The following is a 23,650-nucleotide window of genomic DNA, read 5'->3' as shown; positions in this document are numbered from 1 at the left end:
AATATTAATAAATATCTGCAGGTCTGTGTGGCTCACCTATCAGGTTATTATCTCCTTGGAATGCTAAACCTCTTGAAGCAAGATATAAGGCAGGGGGGAGGAACTGCTCAGGAGAAACTGCACCCACCTGATGTCAGATGTGACATTAGATGTGGGGCAGGTAAGGATGCAGTTGTAAACGAATGACCAGGAGTTTTAATGAGCTGCTGTTTGTTCCTTTGCAAGCAGGACTTGCTGATTAGCACTCATATAGGCCGGCTGAAGGGACGCGGGTGGCGCTGTGGGTTAAACCACAGAGCCTAGGACTTGCCAATCAGAAGGTCGTTGGTTCGAATCCCCGCGACAGAGTGAGCTCCCGTTGCTCGGTCCCTGCTCCTGCCAACCGAGCAGTTCAAAAGCACGAAGTGCAAGTAGAGAAATACTCCCGCTCTGGCGGGAAGGTAAACGGCGTTTCCATGCGCTGCTCTGGTTCGCCAGAAGTGGCTTAGTCCTGCTGGCCACATGACCGGGAAGCTGTACGCCAGCTCCCTCGGCCAGTAAAGCAAGATGAGCGCCGCAAGCCCAGAGTCGGCCACAACTGGGTCCCTTTACCTTTACGCCAGGCTGAGGTTCTGGGGTCTTGGGCAGGGGGCATGCTGGGTGGGGACAGGTGGGGATGCGGGAGAAGGGCCTTCTCAGTGGCTGCTCTAAAACTTTGGAACTCCTCCCTAGGAAGGTTAGACTGGCTCTCTTCTTGCAGTCTTTCCTCAACCTCCTTATTCCAACAGGTTTTGGGGAACTGACAGTTTTTAATGAAAGGGCTGGTGCCATGTTTTTAAATTATTGTTTCTATCTCTGTGTGTGTTATTAGCTCAGGGCCGGATTTAGGTTTGATGAGGCCCCAAGCTCCTTTTTATGTCCAGCTGTCATTTGTCAACAACAAATTGTCACTGTTTTTTGTGTTCAGTATATGCTATATGGTAATTTATGGACCTAATAGGTATCTAAAGCCATTTGCACATAACAAAATATGTATTTTATCAACGTAATTGTTGAACTTATCTTATATTTTGGAAATGTACAACTGGTTTTTTCCCCTTTAAATTTTTTGGGGGCCCGCAAGAGAGTGGGGCCCTAAGCTATAACAGGTTTAGCTTATATGTAAATCTGGCAATGTATTAGCTGTTCTGAGTTTATCCGTAAGATGCTTTGAGACCCTGTCAGCAAAGAAGGTGGGAAACAAACAAACAAACAAGCCCCATTGGGATTGGCTACTCTAAGGGGGTTTGCTGTTAGCAGCCATCAGCTGAAAGTGGCCGCATGTGAACAGTTAGAAATTAGCCAGGCGCGAGGCACATGTTGTGTCTGCAACAGGTCCAGTTGTGACCATGTGGAAATTTCTGCATACCAGGCTGGCAACCGGGAAAAGCAAAATGTCACTAAGAGAAGGATCTGAAATACTTTCCTTGAAGCTTGAATTTGTTATTTCCCCTCCCTGGATTGTTTAATTTGATGCTTTAATGTATTGTAAATTGCTTTGAGATTTGTTCTTTAAAGCTTGTTCTTTAAAACTGCTTTGAGATTTGTTCTAGAAAGTAGTATAGAGATGAAATTAGTAAAAATAAATAAATAAATAAATAATACAACACAGTAGTACCTCGGGTTACAGATGCTTCAGGTTACATACGCTTCAGGTTACAGACTCCGCTAACCCAGAAATAGTGCTTCAGGTTAAGAACTTTGCTTCAGGATGAGAACAGAAATTGTGCTCCGGCGGCATGGCAGTGGGAGGCCCCATTAGCTAAAGTGGTGCTTCAGGTTAAGAACAGTTTCAGGTTAAGTACAGACCTCCGGAATGAATTATGTTCTTAACCCAAGGTACCAGTGTAGTAATAATAATAATAATTCCACTAAAACCAAGAAAGGCATCTAGACATTCCAGTGTGGCAACTGGAACCCAGGTTTAAGATTAGATTTGCTGATTAGATTATGTATCTCAGGGGACTTCCGGGTTAGCGCCATCGCCTAATGGCGGATTCCCTCCGAGCTCCGGAGGGAATCGGCTCAGCAGGGGTCGGGTCCTGACGCGCCGGCGACGCGGGGACCCCTAGAAACCACAGGCGCGGAAGCCTGTGGACTTGGTGACTCGGTGGGCACCTTTGTGGGGCCCCGACCCGAGAAGGAGCCTTTTTAAAGGCTGCGGAACGGGGGACGGGGAGCGGCGCGGTGCTGAGAGTCCTCTGCTTCCCCTGCTGAGTGAAGCCGCATGCCATGGACGGAGAGCGCTGACTTCTTCCTTAAATTATCCGGACTAAAAGTAACAACCCGTGAGTAATATGGAAATTGGACTTAAAAATGAATTTTTTTTGGATTTGGAACGAACGGGGTAGGCGCAAAAAGGAAGTCCGTCTCCCCGCCTTGTAAACATTTTAAAGCAAGGACTAGCTAACTAAGGTTGAGAGAATATTTTCTTTTTTATTGTATAAAAGTTATTAATTCCACGTCTTGGCAGTTTAAGCTATTTGCTGGAGGACAAGAGTTGTTTTTAAGATTTGAAGTGCAACCCCCCCCGGGATCCGGGAGTGATCCGCGAGAGAGCCTGTTTAAGAGACATAGAAGATTTTGACAGCTGTCAAATTAGCTGTCAAAGTTGGGAAAGAAAGAGAACATTGTTTCTGTGGTCTCTGCTGGACATATTTGCTACAATTTGGTTATAAATTGTTGGAAACAAGGAGGAATTGATACAAACTAATTTGACTTTTGGTTTTTTATGAACTAAGTAACCAGAATCCCTCTAGAGGAGGTTCTGGGACACTACAATGGCTGCAAGTGGAAAAATACTGTTGGAGCTAAATAGGACTTTGTTTCTTCTGGGAAAGCTACAAGAACAAAATGATGTTTTGGCTATAAGGGTCAAAACATTGAATGAAACAGTAAACAATTTTACTGAACTTAGTAAGGACTTGACTCAAGTCTCTGCAATTGAACAAAAGGCCCTTGCAGCGGAACAAAAAGTTTTGGTAGCCGAACAGGAAGAGAAACTTGAGAAGATTGAGAAAGTGGGAAAAGAAATATATGAGGTGCTGGAGAGTAAGGAAGGAGGAGCAACAATGTCACAGATGAAGGAAAGCCAGAGGCCTGTCAAAAAGGATATGAAGGAAAATAAGAACTGGAAGAGGGAAATTTTGTTTGAATTGGTGAATGAAGAATGGAGAGACCTCCCCAGGAGATCTGAAGACTTTTGGATTATAAATCTGATCAAGTTGGAAGTTGGAGCTTTTGGGACATTTGGGCTCAAAAAGATTAAGAAACAAGATTTGAGCTCCACTTTTAAATATGGAGATCTGGCTGGAAGAAAAATGGACATTACTGAGACAGAGCTTCTCCGAGTCTTGGTTTTTGATATAAAGGACTATCAAAAAAACCGGCAGAGAGGAATTGAGAGAACTACGAGCCTCGGACGTGAGATCTCCAGGCTGACTGCAGATAGGCTGATAGATATTGGTGGGGGATCAAAACCGGGAAAAGGGGGGTGGGGATTGGGAACCTAAAGGGTGTATAACTATATTTTGATTTTTTATTCTATTCTGTTAGGGGTATTAAAATCGGAAATTCGTGGAAGGGTATTGGGGTCAACCTTAGAAAAAGATTTAAAGAATGGGTACTGAGGTACAAAGATGGATGTTTATAAGTTAAAATTGGTTATATAAAATGAATTAAATATAATAATAAATTAAATATAATAAGGTTAAAAATTGGGGATAAGAACTTGTTGAACTAATAATTGGAAATGGAATACAAGAGAGGGAGGTGTGGGGAAGTCATGGAAATATGTTATTGAAAATAAGGTTGTAAAAGGTGAATGGTTTTTTTTTTGTTTTTGTTTTTGTTTTTAATCTTTTTTGTCTTTTTGGAAAATCTTAATAAACATTTTTGGAAAAAAAATAGATTATGTATCTCAGTTTCTAACACTGCCTGTGAAGGCACACTTTCATCACCAATTAGCTGATTTGTGCTTTGAGCCCCCTCCCCCACCTTTTGTCTATTTGCAGGTGCAATTTGGATTCAAACTGTGTCTGCAAATGGTCAGCTTTTCTCTTCAGTCATGGTTTGAATCCCTTTGGAGGTGCACTGCTAGCTCCAGTGAGCTGATTCGTGCTGAAAACGAGTCCCTTTAAAATTGCCACCAGAAGTCACAGTGACATTGGATGACTGACAAGTCATCAGTGGCAGACTTTGGGCTTTAAAATTTCAGCATTGCCCTGTGAAATGTCATTCCCCCCCCCCCCCGCCTTCCGTCATTCATCATTGTTACAGAGCCTCCTGCATCAGCCTCTTGGCTCAGCAACCAGCGCAGGCAAACTGATTGTGCTCCCCCCAATCTGCCTGTGCCCCCAACTGTCTTTTATCCACAACACAGCCATTAATTTAATCCCATTCAACTGCTCCTATTAACTTCCTAATTATATTCACTTTATTTGACTTTTTAACCATCTTCCATGCCTTAACATATGCATTTTGTTTTTTGCCACTGTTAAAATATATTGCATCTGTACTGTATGAACTGTGTATAGATCTTGGAGGAACTTTGGTTTGTTGCAGCTGTTAGACTGAGTGCAAATCACGACAGACAAGGGAATCCTCGTATTACACATGGACTGCCACAAGTTGGTGGTTGAACACAAGGACTGCTCCCCCTACCTGACTTTGTCCTGCTCCCCAGCATTGCTTGGTGAGGCATGCTTTAAAGTGACAAATATCCACATCTTTTACTTAGTCAGAACATTTCCCAAAAGGATGCTGTGTCGTTTGAAACAGATTTCTTACGTTTTCTGGGCAAATTAATCACCTTAACATGAGGAAAATCATATGCAAATATTGCATCCCTAAAGCTGGAGAACATCAGCAAACTGTCAAAAGATGGAGCTTGGTGGTCCTAGAAATGTCATTCCGCTTGCTTCAAGCATCCCATGCAAACTTAGCTTGGGCAACTCTTACACCAATTGTGGGATGCCCAGATAGATGGACCTCATGCACCATGATGTTAGACACCAATCCAATTTTCATTCCCAAGGCAGCATTTTACAGAGGTGGAAGGTTAATGTATTAACACGTCCATTTTAATGCATGTCTAACTCCTTGAACAAAATTGCTGAGTTTTAAAATCTGATTTATGCAACACCCTGACAATGGAAGTGGTTTTCTTTCTTTCCTTTTTTTTTAAACAAAAGATCAGCAAGTGAACACCAGCAGTCATAGAGAACAGAAACAAAACTGTGAACCAGATGTTTAGCTCATTATACAATGTCCTACATATATTTGGACCCTTTTGCCACAGATTGTAGGCAGGATATGTGTGTTGTGTGCGCAGCCTAGAATAATCTGTTCAGTTTATGAGATTCCCTCCCCACATTTGAGCCAATAGGCAGGGTCACCCTTTAGAACTAAAGTTATGAATCAAAATGTGCAGGCACAAGGTGGCTCTTTGACCTGTGCTGATAACATTGCCGTATACCGCCACCATCTGAAGGATCATAAGATCTGTTCATGATCTACAGATTCATTACAACTAATGAAGGCTGGGTTGTTGTTTTTTGCGTGGTTTAGGGCTGGCATTGGAGGACTGCTACACGGCAGTATGGAAATACAATTTCTAGTATGGAAATACAATTAGGAAGAAATCGTCACCAGTTCAGTCTTCTAGAGATCTTATTACACGCATATGACCCCTTATTTACCGTATTTTGGGGCCCTCTACCCTGCTCACCCTCTTCATGAATCACTGCCTTCTCGTGGCGAAGGGGCTTGAATACCTCCAAGAAGCTTTGAGCTATGCTGTGCAGGGCCACCCAAGACGGACAGGTCATAGCCGAGAGTTTAGACTAAATGCAGAAGGAACTGGCAACCCCCTCCAGTATTTTTGCCATGAAAGCTCCATGGACATGAAAAACGAGCTTTGAGAAGATAGTGAGTTTCCAAGGCATGCTCTGGTTCATGGGGTCACGGAGAGTCGGACATGACTAAGACGACTAAACAACAAACAATACCCTACTCACAAAAGGATACAAATCTATATAAGACACAAAGCATGCACAATGTGGGCAGAAAATCCTATTGGCACCCCTACCAACAGGCCTCCAAGATAGCTATATTTTTACTTTTGTAAGAGAGTGATTAAAACCAGTAGGAAACAGCAGTGTGTGCAAAGTGGTAGCAAGGTCAGCATCGTGCAAATGCAGATCGAAAACATCTTGGGCTCCTGTTGGCGTATTTGCACTCCCACCACCCCTTCCCTTTCCGTAAGCAGCAGTAACTCACCTGAGGGGCCAGGTAAGCACCTGCCCCATCGTATTGCTCACTACCAAGGCTAAGATGATTTGCAAAGCTTATTAAAATGGAGGTCAAAATGAAAAGATGTCAGGAATATGAATGCATCCATTGTGGGTCATGCAAAGCCTCATGAGCTGTGCAATCTGCCCTCCCTTTCAGTCTAGAGATGGTCCACTAAGGGCAATCAAGCAGTGCAGTAGAATTCATACATTACTATTGCTGGGACGTTAGGGCATACATGCAGCAGAATGACAGCACCATCTGAACAGGGAGGATTTTCTGGTTCGAGAGATGAGTCAGGGAAAATGACAGCTGCAAAGCAGTCAAGAAAGTGAGAACATGCATTCAAGGTGTCCCATGAAAATAAGTGCATCCAAAACACTTGTATCAGGGGTGGGGGAACCTTAGCCTGGGAGGCCAAATGTAGCCCTCTACAGTAGGCATAGGCAAACTTGGCCCTCCAGATATTTTGAGACTACAATTCCCATCATCCCTGACCACTGGTCCTGTTAGCTAGGGATGATGGGAGCTGTAGTCCCAAAACATCTGGAGGGCTGAGTTTGCCCATGCCTGCTCTGGAGTCTCCCAGGCCACCCTGTCCCAGCTCTGCACCCTCCTTGAGTGCTTGTGCTCGGCTGGAAGGTCCTTGAATTGTGATGCTTGCCTGGATGGACACGTGTGTTTCTGCGCACATGCAGTGCAAGGTGTTGAACTAGATGACGCTCAAGGTCTCTTCCAACTCTACAGTTCTATGAAACCACCAGCAAGCATAGTTGGCATGCAGCCTGCTGTACAAAGGTAAGAGTCACATTCACTGCTCTGTCTACATTTGCCTTGCCCATCTGATAAGTTGCTTTGAAAGGGGTGGCCCAGGAGAGAATGGGGCTCTTGGGCTGAAGAAGGCTTCCTGCCCTGATTTAAACGTTACAAATTTAAGTACAAGTTTTGCACAAGTTCAAGAGAAGTTAGCGTGGGGAGGGACATTTCTTGTGTGATGGTAACAGCACTTCTGTTTTTAGGGCTGTGGAAGAAACACATTACTTAACGATAGGATAATCACTTTTCATCCGTGACTCAAGCAGAAAGCAAAACAATTCAGAGAGAAAAATATGCCAATAACTTAATAGTTTATTAGTCAGTCAACAATATTACAAATATTTAAAAATTACTTATTATATAAATAGTTGGCAGCAAACTATTCCATTACAGAGTTAAATTACCAGTACAACAGACAGACTGGAGATTTAGACACCTGGAAGATAACAGTAAAATGAACTAAAATATTTTAACAGAAGATTTTAAGCTGAAGGCGATTAACTAGAGAACCAATCTGCCAGCACCGCTGCTGGGTCACCCCATTCATTTCACTGGGACTTTTATGGGGCTCCACTGAAACCAATGGTGGGTGCTCAGCGATGGTGCTTTGTGCATTGGTTCCTTTGTATCCATAAAAAGCATGGGTTTTCTTTTTATTTAGAAAAAAATAAAAACTGTTTTAACACCACATTAGGAATACAAAATAAAATTAACTGAAAATATTAATTTGCATATCAAAGAACCATTTATAATTACAATCCAAACACTCCATAAACCACTTGTGCGATTCTTTACAGAAACTCGGAATTTAGAAACTAGTTGCTTTAATATTACAAAGATTTAGGCTCCAAAAATAATTCAACATAAAATAAACTTTTAGCAATTAGCGTCATAAAATTATATATTTCCACATAAAAATACAAAATAATATTAATGACAAGAATATGAAAAATTATTCCAAGTATTTTTGCTATTTGAAATAAAACAAACAAACAAAACCCAAAACGACAACAAAATAGAAATATGCATGAAAAAAGTCTCTCCTTTTGTTAGCAAAACACTATCCAAAATAACTACGATCATTTACATCAGTACAAAGATTTCTGGATTTTAAAAAATATTTGCAATGACAAAAGGGGTTTTCTTTTCTGACAGTAAAAAATGACACTGTGGATAAAATTTGCAAAAGATGCAATGAAAAAAATAAAATTTGCATTAAAAAGGTTTACACTGTTATTCTTTTTATACAAACATTAGAAACAGTATTGCACGTCACAACACAGAATCGAGGTTAGTCAGCCTTCCAAAATGTGTTATATTCAAGTTTTGTAGCATCTTTGAGGAGAGGCTCTGTGCAGCCAGATGCAACAGGGAATAAAATATCAAGTGTTTTCCATACACAAATATATAAATGCTAAATGTTTCCTTCTTAACAAAAAGTGTGGACTTTTAAAGTATTTTTTTTCTTCCACAGTCATATGTTTGGGCAGCAATATGCACATTTGGGGAAATAAAAGAAGCTTTAAAAATACAAAAATACAATAAAATTAACAATCTCCTACAAAAATAGTAAAATAAATATGATTTATATAAACAAAAACCAATACAGTGTTGAACAGTTAAGAAAATAAGGGCACAATCCACTAGGGAAGTCTCTTACATTATTATCCTGCCTTGAAACAAACAGGAGCTGTGCAAAAGCACATTATCTCAGCCTCCATTGAGATGAATGTGCCCATTCACTTCAAAGAGTGCTGATGCAGGAGAACTTCCAGGGGGATTGTGTCCTAGGAACATGGATTTAAAAAGGAATAAAAAGAGGAGATGTAAGTTACAGGAGCTATTAGCCTCAATAGCTCCAGAAATGAAGTGAGAAGCATAGCCTGATATTTAGAATAGTTTACCCATACCAAAGAAAGGGCATCACTGTTTTCTTACAGTTTTATTTGGGGAGAAACAAAGGATTTTTAAACATCTCCAATTATTTCAATTTTCCATATTCATTTTCATTATTTAAAACATGTAAAGGCTCTTTAATTTTAAACTTCAAGCAAGAAATATGAAAATAAAGTTAAAAACATCTGCGGAATTAAATTATATCTAAATAATTAACATTGCAAAACTACTGATTTTTTTTTTCATTTCTAAATTCCAAAAATTGAGGTATAGCAAAGGAGATGTCGTCAGTCAAAAAAAAGTGTGCCTTAAAATAGCTGACTAGTTGGAAAAAAAATCTCTCACAGAGATATAAAAATAGTGCATAACAAATGTCAAAAATGGATCAAGGTCTGGCAGGGTTTAACGTTAGAAAAGAATACTCCAAAAAATCTGGAGGATCATGGTTAAGTAACAAATAGGGTACATTGACAACTAAATCAGTTAAAAAGCTCTTCTTAAAACAGCATCAACTTTAAAACTTTAAAAACTTGAACCACAACCACAACGAAACAGCAGATTTAGACATGAAACCACATATTGAACAGTACCAAAAAGCACATTGCAGACAACCAATATAAGAGCAACACTTTGCTTACATGAAGGATTGTCCCCAAGGGATTGCCAAGGGCAAAACCCTTGCAAATTTCTCTCTTGGAATAAGACTTTCAATTCTGCACTGGGTGCTTGCTTAAACTGTAGAGTGGCTCTTTCTTCCATTGAAACATAAGGGCTAGTTGCATTAAAATGTTTTGTGGAGGACAAAAACACTGCTAATGAATTTCTTGCATTTCAATCCAGAAACAGCCCCCCTTCCTCCCACCCCCTCAAAAATCTTGCAAGCAATGCCGTCGCTTAGAACTCCTTCATCAAAATTAAAACACTACGCTTGACTGTCCGTCAACTAACTACATTTCATGCAACAGTGACCCTAGTTTGACAGAAGTCTTAAAAGCACCTAAGGTCAAACAAGCACACACAGTTTAAGCCAGATTTCACTGTTGTCTTAAAGGTAAGATTTAGCTTATGCAACTAGCTGTCTGTATATTACACCATCTCCATTTTGACTTTATTTTATTACTAAAGCATTAAGTTTTCTTGTATGAGCACATTTTAATGCTCGTTTCTCAGTAGTTTCCCATTTGGTGACTGGTTAGCAGTGGGCTGGCCATCTTTGGTTTGTAAAGGAAGTTTTAACCGTGAACAATCAAGAGGGCTGAAATAAATATAAATCTATTTAAAAATCTAGTAATTTTGCTCAAACGTGTCTAAGCTACACCACTCCACACTAATTAGAACCACACATCACAAAGTTGCACAGGGATTACAATATTACATCCAGTCTGCAAAAATTGAATTCCACTACCAACCAAGTCACAAAATGGCTGCACTTTCTAATCTAAAACTAGTTTGCATATTATACACATGTAGGACATTTTTAGAGGAAAAAAACTTGAGTCACAATAATGCATGCAAGTGTCTTTTGTTACAAATTTTGCGGTTTGCTCATGCTATCTAGATTTCAGAGCATTAAAAAAACATTTTCAATAACTCACCTCTTGTTAGATCTAGTGCATGCATATGGTGTATACAGGTAAGTAAACATGCAATTTTTCACATTCTAAAACTATGGCACTTTATGCCATATTGTGCTGCCTGCATTTTAATCGGCAATGCAGTGTATCTTAAAACGTTTTAATCCCGTATTAATAGGTGGCATTACACACAACACCTATATAGCAGCAAAGCTAATACAGCTTGTGATTATAAATGTTTAAAAATAGCTAATAAATCAGATTATCTTGAGGTATTATTTCTTGCAAGTCAAAATGGAGAGCAAAAAATCAACCCTATTTTTTTTAATCGATGTATACACTGAAAATAGCAACAACAATAAAAATAAGCTTTTTTTGTAGCAGACATATCCCATCTTCACTATTTTTGCTACCTTTGGTAAATTACTAGGGCAGATCTTGAAGTTAAAAACCCATGTTTAGAAATAAGTGCACGCTTCACCCACTAAATATAGCAGCAGACAGTGTGCCCCTATGCAAAAACATTCTCATATCTAGTTTTAATTTTACATATAAAAATAAGTTGGAGAAAATACAAAAAAACATTTTTTTTTTATTTTAACATGAAAATATCACAAAAATTATTAAGCCTGAGATGTAGGGTTTTGGTGAAAAACAAGAGGCTTTGTAGTGTTTTGGCTGCTGAAAAAGATGCATGTATTGAGAGTCGGGGTGAGAAGCAGAAGAATGCACTTATTTCTTCTGCATGTCAGTATCTTCAAACACAGTAAGCCACATGCACCCTTTGTTCCTTAAGGAGATGCTGGAGAAGCAGGCTCAGTTCCAGCGGAAGTGGATCTGGCGCGGGCGGTCAGCCCCTTCCTTAACCAATGGCTTATGGAATTCACGTCCTGCCCGAGAGTGGATATTCGCCCAGCAAAACTCACAGTAATACTGCAGGCAAGTGACATTGGCACAAAAAAAGGGAGCAAACTTCCCACCACACCGTGCGCCCTGGCATTCGTCACACATCTGGTCATCCAGCACATATGGCTTTACCTCCACCTGTTTAAGAAACAAGCACACAAGAGGACAAGCGATCGGATTAGCTTCACATATCGTTGTTAAATTTGTATCCTTTCTTTTCTCCAGGGAAATCTGGGTGGCGTAAATGAGCTCGCCCCACAAGGACGGTGCACATCAGTTAAGTTATATTAGATAGTGACTGGCCCAAGTTAATATAGTGAGCTTCATGCTGAACAGGGGCTTTAATGCAACCCTTATTTCAAATTTAACAACTGATCCACTTCATCACACCAGGGCTCAAGGGTTGTTTTTTTGTGGGAAATAGGGATGGTAGTGAAAAGCAAAGAAGATGTATAGTATTACATCTGGATCGGGGCTTAAAATGAAGAAGTAAAAAATTATCAGCGAACAATTTGGCTTCCCTTTCAAATTTTGACAGGCACTTTTACAATAGTTTTATAGATTATAAAATTAGAGTTTACAGTAAAAATCAGAGCCAGGAAATCAAAGCAAATAAGTGAAAAATGACCCCCCCCCCCACAAATGGGTTTTAACTAGTGTTCACTATGTATGTATAATAAAGTTAATCTGTTCAGAATCCTAGTTCAATATACAACTATCAACAAATTGTGAAGATGTGCTGTGAACATGCACACACACACGTGAACCAAATTTATAATTGTGAGTATATGACTCTCATGTTGAGTTTTTGTTCAAAAAATATTTACTTATTGAAATGACCCTGAAGTGTATATGGATTGTGTCACTCATTTAATAAATCTCTGTGGCTGAAAAATATGACATCATTATCAAGGTAGCTACTGTCACAAAAAAGAACAAAATTCATCAGTATCTATTGGAGCAGGTTCACTGTGTTCCCTCTCACTGGAAAGGTATTTCCATGTGCTACAAAACTTTCCATTTTGCTTGAAAACTTCCCCTTTTAATTTTGGGTTAAAAAAAACCAAAACATTTTTAGAAGTATTACAAAACTGACAGCTTAATTACAATTGTTTTTTGATTTAGTGTTTGCATTGCAGATGCCCCCCCCAATAGAAATGTCTTTGGGTGATGAAATAATTTAAACATCTCCTAAGTCAAAGAAACATGTTTTCTGGAACACATTCTATAATAGAAATACCTTTCCAAAAGAGTTTAGTGAATTAATTGTTTGAATAGATAACTAAATAATGTAACTGTGTCCATCTTGATGATGTAGTCACAGCTGTAAATAACAGCTGAGAAAGTAACATCATAGATATTCTTCAACTACCAATATTTATGAATCAAAAGGAACTATATATAGTTAAAATTACATTTGATACTGAAGGATTTTTCACACATTATGCTTGCAGACTAAATGTGAAAGTGTTAATAGACTCCACCAGTGGTCAGAAATGTAGAGATCTTATTATAACTTCTGCTAATTAAATCCTAACAAGATACAGGATTAAAATGTTATATTTTATATATGCAAAGCAGAAATATGTAGGATGGATGTTATCCTTTTCTTAGTTAAGTTGTAGCTGCATCAAGTAGTTCTGGATCATTTTCTTTCCTTGGCTAACTTGTTTATTCTTGACCTGACCACTCTAGGAAAGATTCAGTAGCATTGTAGGTGGGTGAGGTGTTTATGTTCTATTTGCTAAAAGCCTTAAAAAAATCCCAGGCCTATGCTGCTCATTAATGCCAGCTTGTTGTGTCTGCCCTGCAAATGCTGCTGTATTTTAATGTATTTTTATATTGTTGTGAATTGCCTTGAGATTTTTTTTGAAAGAAATCATTTTAAATAAACAATTTTCCAATATATGTTCTTGTTTACTTATTGGTGGTGCTTTGGTAGCCCCACCATCTTCATTCTAACACTGCCAGCTATTTCTCAGCATGTTTTTATAAAGGTGTCTGTTAAGGTTCAGTGTGGATTTTCTGGCTGCCAGAGAGACACCAGTCTTGCATACTGTTTTCCTCCTCAACAAATCTGCCTGCCCAAATTTAAAAATGGCAGAGGTCCAGTGCCTAATTTGCATGAGACCTGTGCTTGCTGCTGAACTGTAACAGATTGTGTTAAGGAAGAAATCGGAACCCCGTAACAAAAAACAGTTCAACATATTTTTTAAAGAAGACACTTCATGTTTCTCTTTTGTCCCTTATACAGTGAATAAACCAAGAGTTTACAAAAGTTGAAGTAAACTGTTGCTGCAAACTGTACTGAATCATTGTAAAAACCTTGATAGCAGAATGCAGCTGTGAAAAGATGTTATTTGTTTCAAGTGACTTAACTTCAAACTACACCTTGTACACTGAAGATTCTTGAAATACCCGGATATAATGTGAAGAACATTCATTTCAAATTACATGGGTGGGTTTACAAAAGAAGACTTTCCAACAGCATAATGTGCAGCCTTCACATAGATGGTGCCCTTTTGGGTTAACATGGTGTGGCTGTTAGCTTGTCACTGGCAACACATGTACCCAAAGCACTTGCGGGAGGGCACTGAGAAATCCTTACTAATTTTGCAAAAGGTTAGTATATCTGAATATAATCTTTTAAAAACTAGATGTTACAAGTTTCTAAAAACAGCTTTTATTTAAATTGACGTATTCTGTGATGACCAATAGTTTCCCACAAATAAATTAAACTGAGAACTCCCCAAAAGTTGATTGTTCCTGTGTATCTTTCCCAATATGATGATTTATGTACGTTTAGACTTTCAATCGAAGTAGAACTGGTGTGTGTGTGAAGGGGGTGGCATTGTGCATGCTGGCTCTGACTCCTTGCTGAACTCAGTGTCCATACAATCCCACCTGTGTGAGACCTAAAAGCATACTCCTCAACATAAGTGGACTTTGTTCCTTCAATTTTTGCAAATACATGGAAAATCAGTGTGGTGAGGGTGTGTGACAAACAGGTACAGATCAAACATATGTAGGCATTTGACACATGTCAGTCCATTCAAACTCTCAAAGATATTCCTAAGAATTTGGATTGGGGTCGACAACCATTTTATAAGCTCATCAAGGGGCCAATGTACACAGAGGTTTTGGAAACCTTGTTTGGTGAGACTTTTATTCGGGATACAGTTTCACCTTGGTGTAGCTTTTCTGGCACCAAAATCTCTGTGTTGCCCAGATTTTGTAAGTCACTGTTTGTTGCTGATTGACATGATCTAGACCAACTAAGACCTTCTGTTATCCATCTCAGGCACTCTGCTGCCAGAGATCTTACTGTGGCAACCCCTCCCCGCCTTCGACTTGCTTCTTGTCATGCTAGTCAATGTTTTCACTAAACAACTTCTTACATAATGAAATCAAATCCAAATGTTGCCCAAATATAGGTTGAACACAAAACATAGGTAAGAATCCCCTTGAGATAAATATTCAATTATCAAAGCCTGACAGAGATAATTTCTGACTTTTGGCTTTTTTGTATGAATCATGCATTTATTCATATATGAACCACCTTGTGGCTCAGTGTCCGTCAAAGTGACTTCTAATACACAAGAAATTAAGATAAGCACCATATGGTTCAGAGAGAAGAGAAGTTTTCAAGAAACCAGAGAAACTGGAACTACTGCATAGGGAGATCGATTTATTCTCCTCTTGGCAATGTTACTGAAAGGTCTAGCTTGACTTGAATAACCTGCAGAGAGACAGTAGACAGGGACCTGTGACTTATTTTGGGAGGGCAAGGGGCTGTCCTACTGGAAATTTCCCCAGCTGTTGTTGAAGGTTCACCAGCTGAACACTGGAATGAATGTCTCTCTGGAAAAACATGCTGTGTGCTTCAGGAAGCACATGTGTTCAGTGAAATCACATGTTGATGTATCATATTGGACGGAAACACGCTATGTAGCAGGAAACATATTAAAAGATAGGGCAGTGGAGATATATAATTGGCATGTGTGTGTGTTTTGTAAGAGCAGTGCTTTTTTCAGGGGGTACTCAGGGGTATGCAGTACCAGCTCCTCTCTTTCTTTGGTTAAAAGATGTGACTCTTACTGTAACAACTTCATGGTGAGTACCAGCACTTATTTTTCTAGAAGATAAGCACTGTGTAAGAGCAAATGCAGTTCCAAGCTCTGGAGCAGGTCTATGGCACCATGGGAGGGATATTAACCCTCCAATTGATTAGAGCCAGTTAATCTTAACATCTTGTAAGATTCTGACATCCCACACAGACACTAGGCAATAAGTTTTTCTTAACGGCAACTGGCTTGCAGCCCAGGCTGTGCGCATGCGCAGACACATACACTCTTTGACTTTGCGCCCAAGTAAAGTGCCCCCTCCCATGCTTAGACCCTCATATGCTTTTCAAAATGCAGTCTGTCCAGTTGGTCCCATAGAAAATAATAGTTGCTATGAAATACAGCAATGTCATGATTGATATTAATTTGATACAACTTACTCGTTTATCAATATCACCATGTTGAAGCTGAACAAACCGAGCACTAATAGCAGCAATGTAGCTCTGCTGATTGGAAAAAGCAACTCGCCCAGCACCTTTTGGATATTTGAGTTCAGGATCTGTATCAATTCCTGCGTAACAAACTCCACCATACAGACGGTCCATTATCATGGCTAATTCCACTACAGAAGAAGAAAAAACATTGCCGTAACATTAAACTAAGTTGATATACTTAAAATGGGACACATATTTATAAACTATAATGGATTATGGGATGGGAAAACCCATAAGCCATGGATTCTGTGGTTTGCTGAACAGCAAAAACAGTGCCTAGAATTAAGAGTTAAGCTAGCAGCGGTGGGACAAAAGGGCAACTTGTACTGTACAAGGCTACTGCACCAGGGAACACCTGCATGCAGTGCTGTTGTGTTAGCAAGGGGGATAACGCCCACTGTGGTGCAACAGTATTGCACAAATAGCAATTTGCAGACAAAAGGAGACAGGTTTACCAGTGGCATTTCATGCTGCCTACTACAGGCAGAAGTAAATGTCTAGACATTTTGTTGCAGTTATTTTTGTTCACTGTAGTGAACAAAACCTGTAGTGATGAGAAGGGTTTTAGGACTGCGTGGTTTTGATCCCACGAGGCATTTGTTATAGTCTTTATGGTACAAACTTGTGCTTGTACCCATGCCAACTAAAGAAGATTTGGTTTCAAGACACAATTATTTTACCCAGAACTACCTATTAAAAAAGCTGAGCTGAAAAGTAGCTTTCGTTCAGGGCCAGCTCACATGGTTGTAAGTGCTATATGTATTCCATCATTCACATGCAGACCTACTTTACACAATGTTATTCATGCAAAGTGAACCCATGTAGAGTGCATCTGTGCCAGAAATGTGAAGGGAAGAGTGTGGAAACTGGGGGTATGCACACTTGATCCATTATATATGTAGGGTCCATAGCTAAGCAACTGTATTAATCCAATCCATGCATTTAACCTACTGTTGCCTCTGAGTTAATCTATATTGGAGTGGGAACATCCAGCCTGTGGGCCAAACTTGTCCTGCCAGTTTTCCCCATTTGGCTTTTTGCAAGTTCAGCACGGGGAGGGCCTTGCAAGCCTTCCCACATTCCCCTTTCAACCTTTGATGTCTGGATTTTCACATGTAGGCGTGGCATATCAGTAAATTGTGATGCCAAGTGATTGACAAGGGGGCTACCTAGTTCACCTTTCAAAGTTGTCCACAGGGTGCAGCCAAAAAGCACTGACACAAGCACCTGTTTGATAGCACATCCCTGGCAAACACTTATGAGAATGCCTACTAATAGCTCTTTAACAGTACCTGACAATATGTGAAAGTAACTTGACGCATTTTAAGATTAACAAATTTATTACGGCATAAGCTTTCGTGGACCACAAAGCACCACATCTAATACATGAAGCATAATTCTAAAATGGCAAACAGATGGGGTGGGGGAAATGTAGAGGAGTAAATGAAATGCAAAAAGAACAGGCAGTGACTATTACATAAAAGGAAAATAGTTAGTGACCAATTAACGAGGCAGTGTAAGTAACAGCACATGCACCCTAGTATTGGTAATCTAACTGTCATATGTAGGTTTTTTTTTTAAAAAGTATAATCTTGATTCAAGCCATAGGTGACAGAACTGATTTGCCTAATAAATTTAATCCATCTGATTCTCTCAGTGGAGTTTCCCTTTCAATTGTCTTTGTTCAAAAATGGTTATCTTGAGGTCAGTTACACAGTTTCCTGGTAGACTGAACTGTTCACTTACTCATTTCTGGATATTACCAAAATGTCAGATTTGCACCCACTTATTCTTTTGCACGGAGATAGATCTGTTTGTTCTATGCAGAGTGCAGAAGAACATTGCTGGCAGGTGATGGTCTATGTCACTTTGAACGATGAGAAGGTATATGAACTCTTGATGCTGTGGCTTAGGTCCTGTAATAGTATCGCCAGGGCAGGTTAGAGGAGAACACTGGGATCTCAGTTTACTGCAGAGTCTGGTCTTCCTGTTTGTGTCTTGGGTATGTGGCCTGTTGTTGGCTGAAATCAAAGTACTGTACCACAATTAAGCTAGTTTGTGAACAAGGGTGGTATGTGTGTTTAAAATAATGCAATGATAGTGCAATGTTAAAATTTGCTACAGTGCTTTAACAGTTCTATACTTACCAGCTCGTAATGGCCTGGGGACACCACCAACAAAAATTGTTTTTCGGGGATCAAGAGGCTGAGAACCATCCATCACAAAGTCACTATCACTTAAGTTCCAGGGACGGATCTGGACCTATTAAAACAACAAAGAATAGATCTGCATATAAAGTTTTCACTAGATGTAGATGTAGTTTATTAATGCTTGGGACATAGGTCATTCACATGCAATATAAATAGGTTCAGTACAAAACCTAACAGTATAAAATACTGTATAAAACCGCAGTGCTACCTAGAATCATACATAAAACCTACATCTTCACAATACTACATAAATCACAGTAACATTAATAGAACTTACAAATTGAAAGAGTAAAATCTAATACAGATTAAAAACATTACCGTAATTATTAAAAGATATTAAGGTTAAACAAGAGCATCTCCAAAGCAGTCAACTGCAATCTCCTTAATAATTCTTGCCTGGATTTTCATTGCTGCTAGGGCAAAAAGAGAGACCTTGTGGGTTACCCTACAACTGGTGTCTGACAGGAGGTATTTTCTGGAATGGTATGGAATATAGATGAGGCAGAATAGATCCCAGAAATTTGGTTTTTGGATCAGAGTAAAGTGAATAAAAGAACTAATAGATCCTCAATTTCTGGGGCCCTGCAAATACACAAGAGGAGTGCCAAGGAGGTATGAGAGTATCTGCCATCAATCAAAGCTGTGGCCACCATTAAGAAATGAAGGGGTTTAAATGCTTGTATAAGCTTTGAAAGGGACACGGGTGGCGCTGTGGTCTAAACCACTGAACCAAGGGCTTGCCGATCAGAAGGTTGGCGGTTCGAATCCCTGTGACGGGGTGAGCTCCTGTTGCTCAGCCCCAGCTTCTGCCAACCTAGCAGTTCAAAAGCACAACAAAGTGTAAGTAGGTAAATAGGTACCGCTCTGGCGGGAAGGTAAACGGCGTTTCCGTGCGCTGCTCTGGTTTTGCCAGAAGCGGCTTAGTCATGCTGGCCACATGACTTGGAAGCTGTATGCCGGCTCCCTTGGCCAGTAAAGCGAGATGAGGACCACAACCCCAGAGTCGTTCGCGACTGGACTTAACTGTCAGGGGTCCTTTACCTTTTTAAGCTTTGAAAACAGTAACCAAGGGGTATGCACTGGGTATAAGATTTGGTTTGAGCCCTGATTTGGTGCTGTAAAAATTGGTTTAATTTGGCTTGAACTGGGTTCAAATCAGACCTCTAGTTTAGAAAACCTGAGCCTTTGTCTCTCCTCACTGACTGTAATGGAGAAATCAATGAATAGCTCCACATTCTTCTATTTTGGACAGAACTGAATGAAATTTAGAGATATTTATTTATTTATTTGTTATTGTTATTTACATTTATGTCCTACCCTTCCTCCAAGGAGCTGACGATGGTATACTTGGTCTCCCCCTTCTCATTTTAGGTAACCCAGCAAGTTTCATGGTTGAGTGACCTTGGGACTCCTAGGTCCTAGTACAATATTCAAACCACTATACGTATCACACTGGTTCATACTGGTCCCATCTCAGTGAACAAAACCTGACAAACTACAGACTAACAGGTACAGGGTGCTTTTAAAGTATGAATTTTAAAAATAACCCTCTATAAATTTTTATTTCTTTTTTGCCATATTAGGTGAAATTTGCTAGCATGGTAGCTCATTCCAAGGAGATGAATACAGTGGTTCCTCGGGTTACATACGCTTCAGGATACATATGCTTCAGGTTACAGACTCCGCTAACCCAGAAATAGTGCTTCAGGTTAATAACTTTGCTTCAGGATGAGAACAGAAATCGTGGAGAGGGGCCACTAGGGGCGCATCGGAAGATGGCTGACAATAACATCTCTCCGACCCACACGAGGTAATTAAGAGGCTGTGATGGGAGTAAACAGCCTCCCGGCCCCCCCAAGCGTGTGGGGGGGACTGCCCTTGCCTGCTGTGCCCTATACCACCCCCGAATTTGAGAGGGTGGGGGCACTAGGCAGAAAGCCCTTGTGCGGATCTTGGCGCTCCTGGACGCTGTCTCTGATTCGGAGGGGGAACTTTCCTTTCTTTTCTCTATGTGATTAACCAAGAATCCCCCCCCACAAGTCAGAAATGCCGTTTAAATGACTTAAGCTGTGGATTTAAGACTGTGTGGAGATAATTTTCTAACCAAAGCATGTTTTAAGAAGATCGTGAAAAGAATAAGAGCTTTGGAATGATGCCGCAAAAAATAGCGTCGCCATATTGGCAAGTTCTGTCGAAAGACTTATGTCTGGGAGGAGGAATGGATCTGTTTTCATATTGTGGGTGAGCCTCCTCAGAGGGACAAAAGAAGGCGACAGTTTTGCGAGACTAATGATGGAGGGAGTGCTGTTATTTATGAAAGTGATGATATATGGAAACCATCTTGATATGATGATTGGACGAATGGAAAAATTCACACAGGATTATAATTGGTGTCTATCTGCTTAAGGAGATTATCAGAAGAGATCATAAAGAAAAAAAGAAAAATATACGAACAAGATGCTATGTGGAAACAGCAAGATAGGACTGGATAGAATTATGAACATTATTTGGACAGATTTGTGGATATTAACGCAGCAGCAAGAAGATGATCGGAATCCCCCTTCGGAACTTGAAATATGGGTCCCCTCAACAAAAATTTAAATTCGGCTTTGTAATTCGGAATATTTTTTTAAAAAAAGAGAACAGAAATCGTGCTCCAGCGGCACAGCAAAAGCAGGAGGCCCCATTAGCTAGAGTGGTGCTTCTGGTTAAGAACAGTTTCAGGTTAAGAACAGACCTCTGGAACGAATTAAGTACTTAACCTGAGGTACCACTGTACTGTTAAATTTCAGAAGGATTGGTGCAGGATATTTAGAGCTAGGCACCTTTACATTTGATTGAACCTTTATATTTGATTGAAAGGATCTCAGTAGGATAAGTGTAGACAACTAAGGAATGCTGTTGAATGAAAAAAAATATAAACAGTTCCAGTCTTTTTTGTGTCCTGCTCACTGGCATTAAAGTCAGGAACTAAATACAAATCTGATTTAACATGCTGCATGTTTAACATGTAGGGGCATGTGGCAGGGGCAGAACCAGAAGGACTTGAACATGCAGCATTTTGCATGCAAGCACCTCTAGCAGAACTACCCAAGAGCACAGAACAGACAAGAACAGGGTTGATGTATTACTTCACTGTGATTGGAGAGCCCTGATAAGATCAACTTGTTTAGTTGCTGTCTTTCAATATTCAAGGTACTGAACTTTTTATATCAACTGAATATATCCAGATGTTTGGGTCCAAGAATCAAAACAGTTATGAAAATTCTAGCAGAACCACTGCAGGGAACTGAGGAGGATTAACATTCTTCCCTGCAGCCAGCGATCCTGCTAACCCTCCACCACTGCTATTGTTGAAGGGGGAAAAACAGACACATCAAATGCTGGCCCTAAGTAACAACTTGCTTCTAGCTATTTTCATCACCATCCTCTTGGAAGCAGCCTTCATACAATGACAGTTAGCCATGTTAGGCCATGTTAGGTTCACTTACTGGCTTGTCCTTGATAGTAGGGCTGGAAACACACAGATAAAGCTTTCCATCTTCTTCAATGCAGGCATCAATCAGTGCTTGAACAGAGGTCTCCTCTTGGAAAAGAAGGAATGCATAACCTGAACAGCACAGAGGGAAAAAGGCTTGAGTATCATTAAGATATTCTTAAGTATGACCAAAAACCAAAGGACTCCATATGTATGTTTCCATGTGCATACAGGAGTTTCCCTTGCACCGCTATCCAACACTCCACTGTTTCAGGTGGGTGTTCGGGAGAATGGGAACCTGCAAAGTTTTCATACCAGCAGTGAAGCTACCTGATGAGATCCCAGGCCATGTTTTAAAATTTCTGGATAGTGAACAACTGAAGAGAGTAGGTTCTCAAGCAACACACACTCTGCCTTTTCTTTGTAGGGTGGGTAGGCTGCCCCACCTCAGAACCATAGAGAGGGAATTCACAAGGTAATCTCACATTTTTACTTCCTCTGTTTACATATGGGCTGTATAAAAGTAGTACATACTGCACTAAAATAGGGCAGATACCAACAACACTGAAGCTACCTTCTATAATGCTTATTTCAAAGGCTGTGTTGACTCATTCATTCTCTTCCACCTAATAATGTTCAGTAACTGGATGAAAGACTTCAATGGGACTCCCTTGTAAACTGACTCTACAGAGAACTTCTATATGCTGCAGAAGTGGCTGGATGTCACCCTGAGTGGACTATGGCGCCTTTGGGAATAGCTATTTCCACAGCCTGATACAGTCGTACCTTGGTTGTTGAATGCCTTGGTACTTGGACATTTTGGCTCCCAAACACCGCAAACCCAGAAGTGAGTGTTCTGAATGTTTTTGGGAAACTGAATGTCCGATGAGGCTTACGCAGTTTCCAATTGAGTGCAGGAAGCTCCTGCAGTCCATCAGAAGCTGCACCTTGGTTTTCAAACAGTTCCGAGAGTCGAATGGACTCCCAGGACAGATTAAGTTCGATATCCAAGGTACCACTGTATGTTTTAAGAATATAGTCCATAGCTACTGAGCAGCTGTAGAGATGGATACCTGAGCTCCCCATCAGGAGGGTTTGAAAGCTTGCACACTATTTTGTGACATTTTAGTTTACCTAACAAAGGTCCTAATATTGGTTTTGGATTTTTTTCTTATGAGTGAATATACTTACCTTTACTTTTTGGGTGTACTACAAATAAATTTGGTTTTGTTTTTGAGTAGGAGCATGGCTTCTGTTTGTCATGTGATATATTAAAAGTAAGGAAAGTAATTTAATTTCGTATGACATAAGACTGTCACTTTATTCTGGTAATGAATGAAATACACCTTGCTCCTGCTCCCATAGCAGCATGCAGTGTTACCTCTCATACAGAGAAATGATATACAGGCTTTGAGGGCTAGTTCACAAATTGGAAACAGTCTCTGTATGTAAATTTGTGGAGAAACTATATGATGAACTGGGCTACATATTGAGATTAACTGCAGTCATCAGCAGCCACTTTCACAAGTGTGTTGACACTTTTCTCTAGCTACTATAAATATAGTAATGGATGCTGCACTTTGTTATGTGTACTGCCCAAGTCACCACACAATCATGTACAGATAAAGAATAGAGGGAAGCATGGCTCACATCATGTGTGAACGAGCTTCAAGTCTCTTCAAAAACTGCCTTATATGGAGTGAAGAACTCAGAAAAGCAATACCTTTAGGTGGAAAGTAGGATTTACTTTCTGCTTTGTGAGGCCAGTCAACGACCAGAGGTCCAAATCGTCTGAAGCTAGCAGTAATTTCATCTAAAAAAAATCAATGCAAATAATTGAGTAAATGTATTGGCCTGCATTTCCTTTCTTAACATTTTCCACAGCTACTTGTGAACCATTTAA

At 40.0% G+C, this 23,650-nt stretch overlaps 1 protein-coding gene across 4 annotated transcripts in view; it reads right to left on the bottom strand.

Annotated features, from left to right (window-relative positions):
- Window positions 1-7,419: 7,419 nt before the first annotated feature.
- Window positions 7,420-23,650, bottom strand: part of CPEB2 (cytoplasmic polyadenylation element binding protein 2) — a 76,502-nt gene continuing 60,271 nt past the window's right edge. For all 4 annotated transcript variants that reach the window (XM_053404506.1, XM_053404508.1, XM_053404507.1 and 1 more), the window contains 5 exons: window positions 23,471-23,560; window positions 21,761-21,879; window positions 18,207-18,321; window positions 16,006-16,187; window positions 7,420-11,639 (listed from right to left, as the gene is read on the bottom strand). In XM_053404506.1, coding sequence (XP_053260481.1) covers window positions 11,412-11,639; window positions 16,006-16,187; window positions 18,207-18,321; window positions 21,761-21,879; window positions 23,471-23,560 — 734 coding nt within the window. In that variant the 3' untranslated portion in view covers window positions 7,420-11,411. The remainder of the gene's footprint in view (window positions 11,640-16,005; window positions 16,188-18,206; window positions 18,322-21,760; window positions 21,880-23,470; window positions 23,561-23,650) is intronic.

This window comes from Podarcis raffonei, chromosome 9, assembly GCF_027172205.1.
Source record: "Podarcis raffonei isolate rPodRaf1 chromosome 9, rPodRaf1.pri, whole genome shotgun sequence".
Lineage (NCBI taxonomy): Eukaryota > Metazoa > Chordata > Lepidosauria > Squamata > Lacertidae > Podarcis > Podarcis raffonei.
The sequence above is the reverse complement of the archived record's forward strand: the minus strand, read 5'-3'. Positions and strand labels throughout refer to the sequence as shown.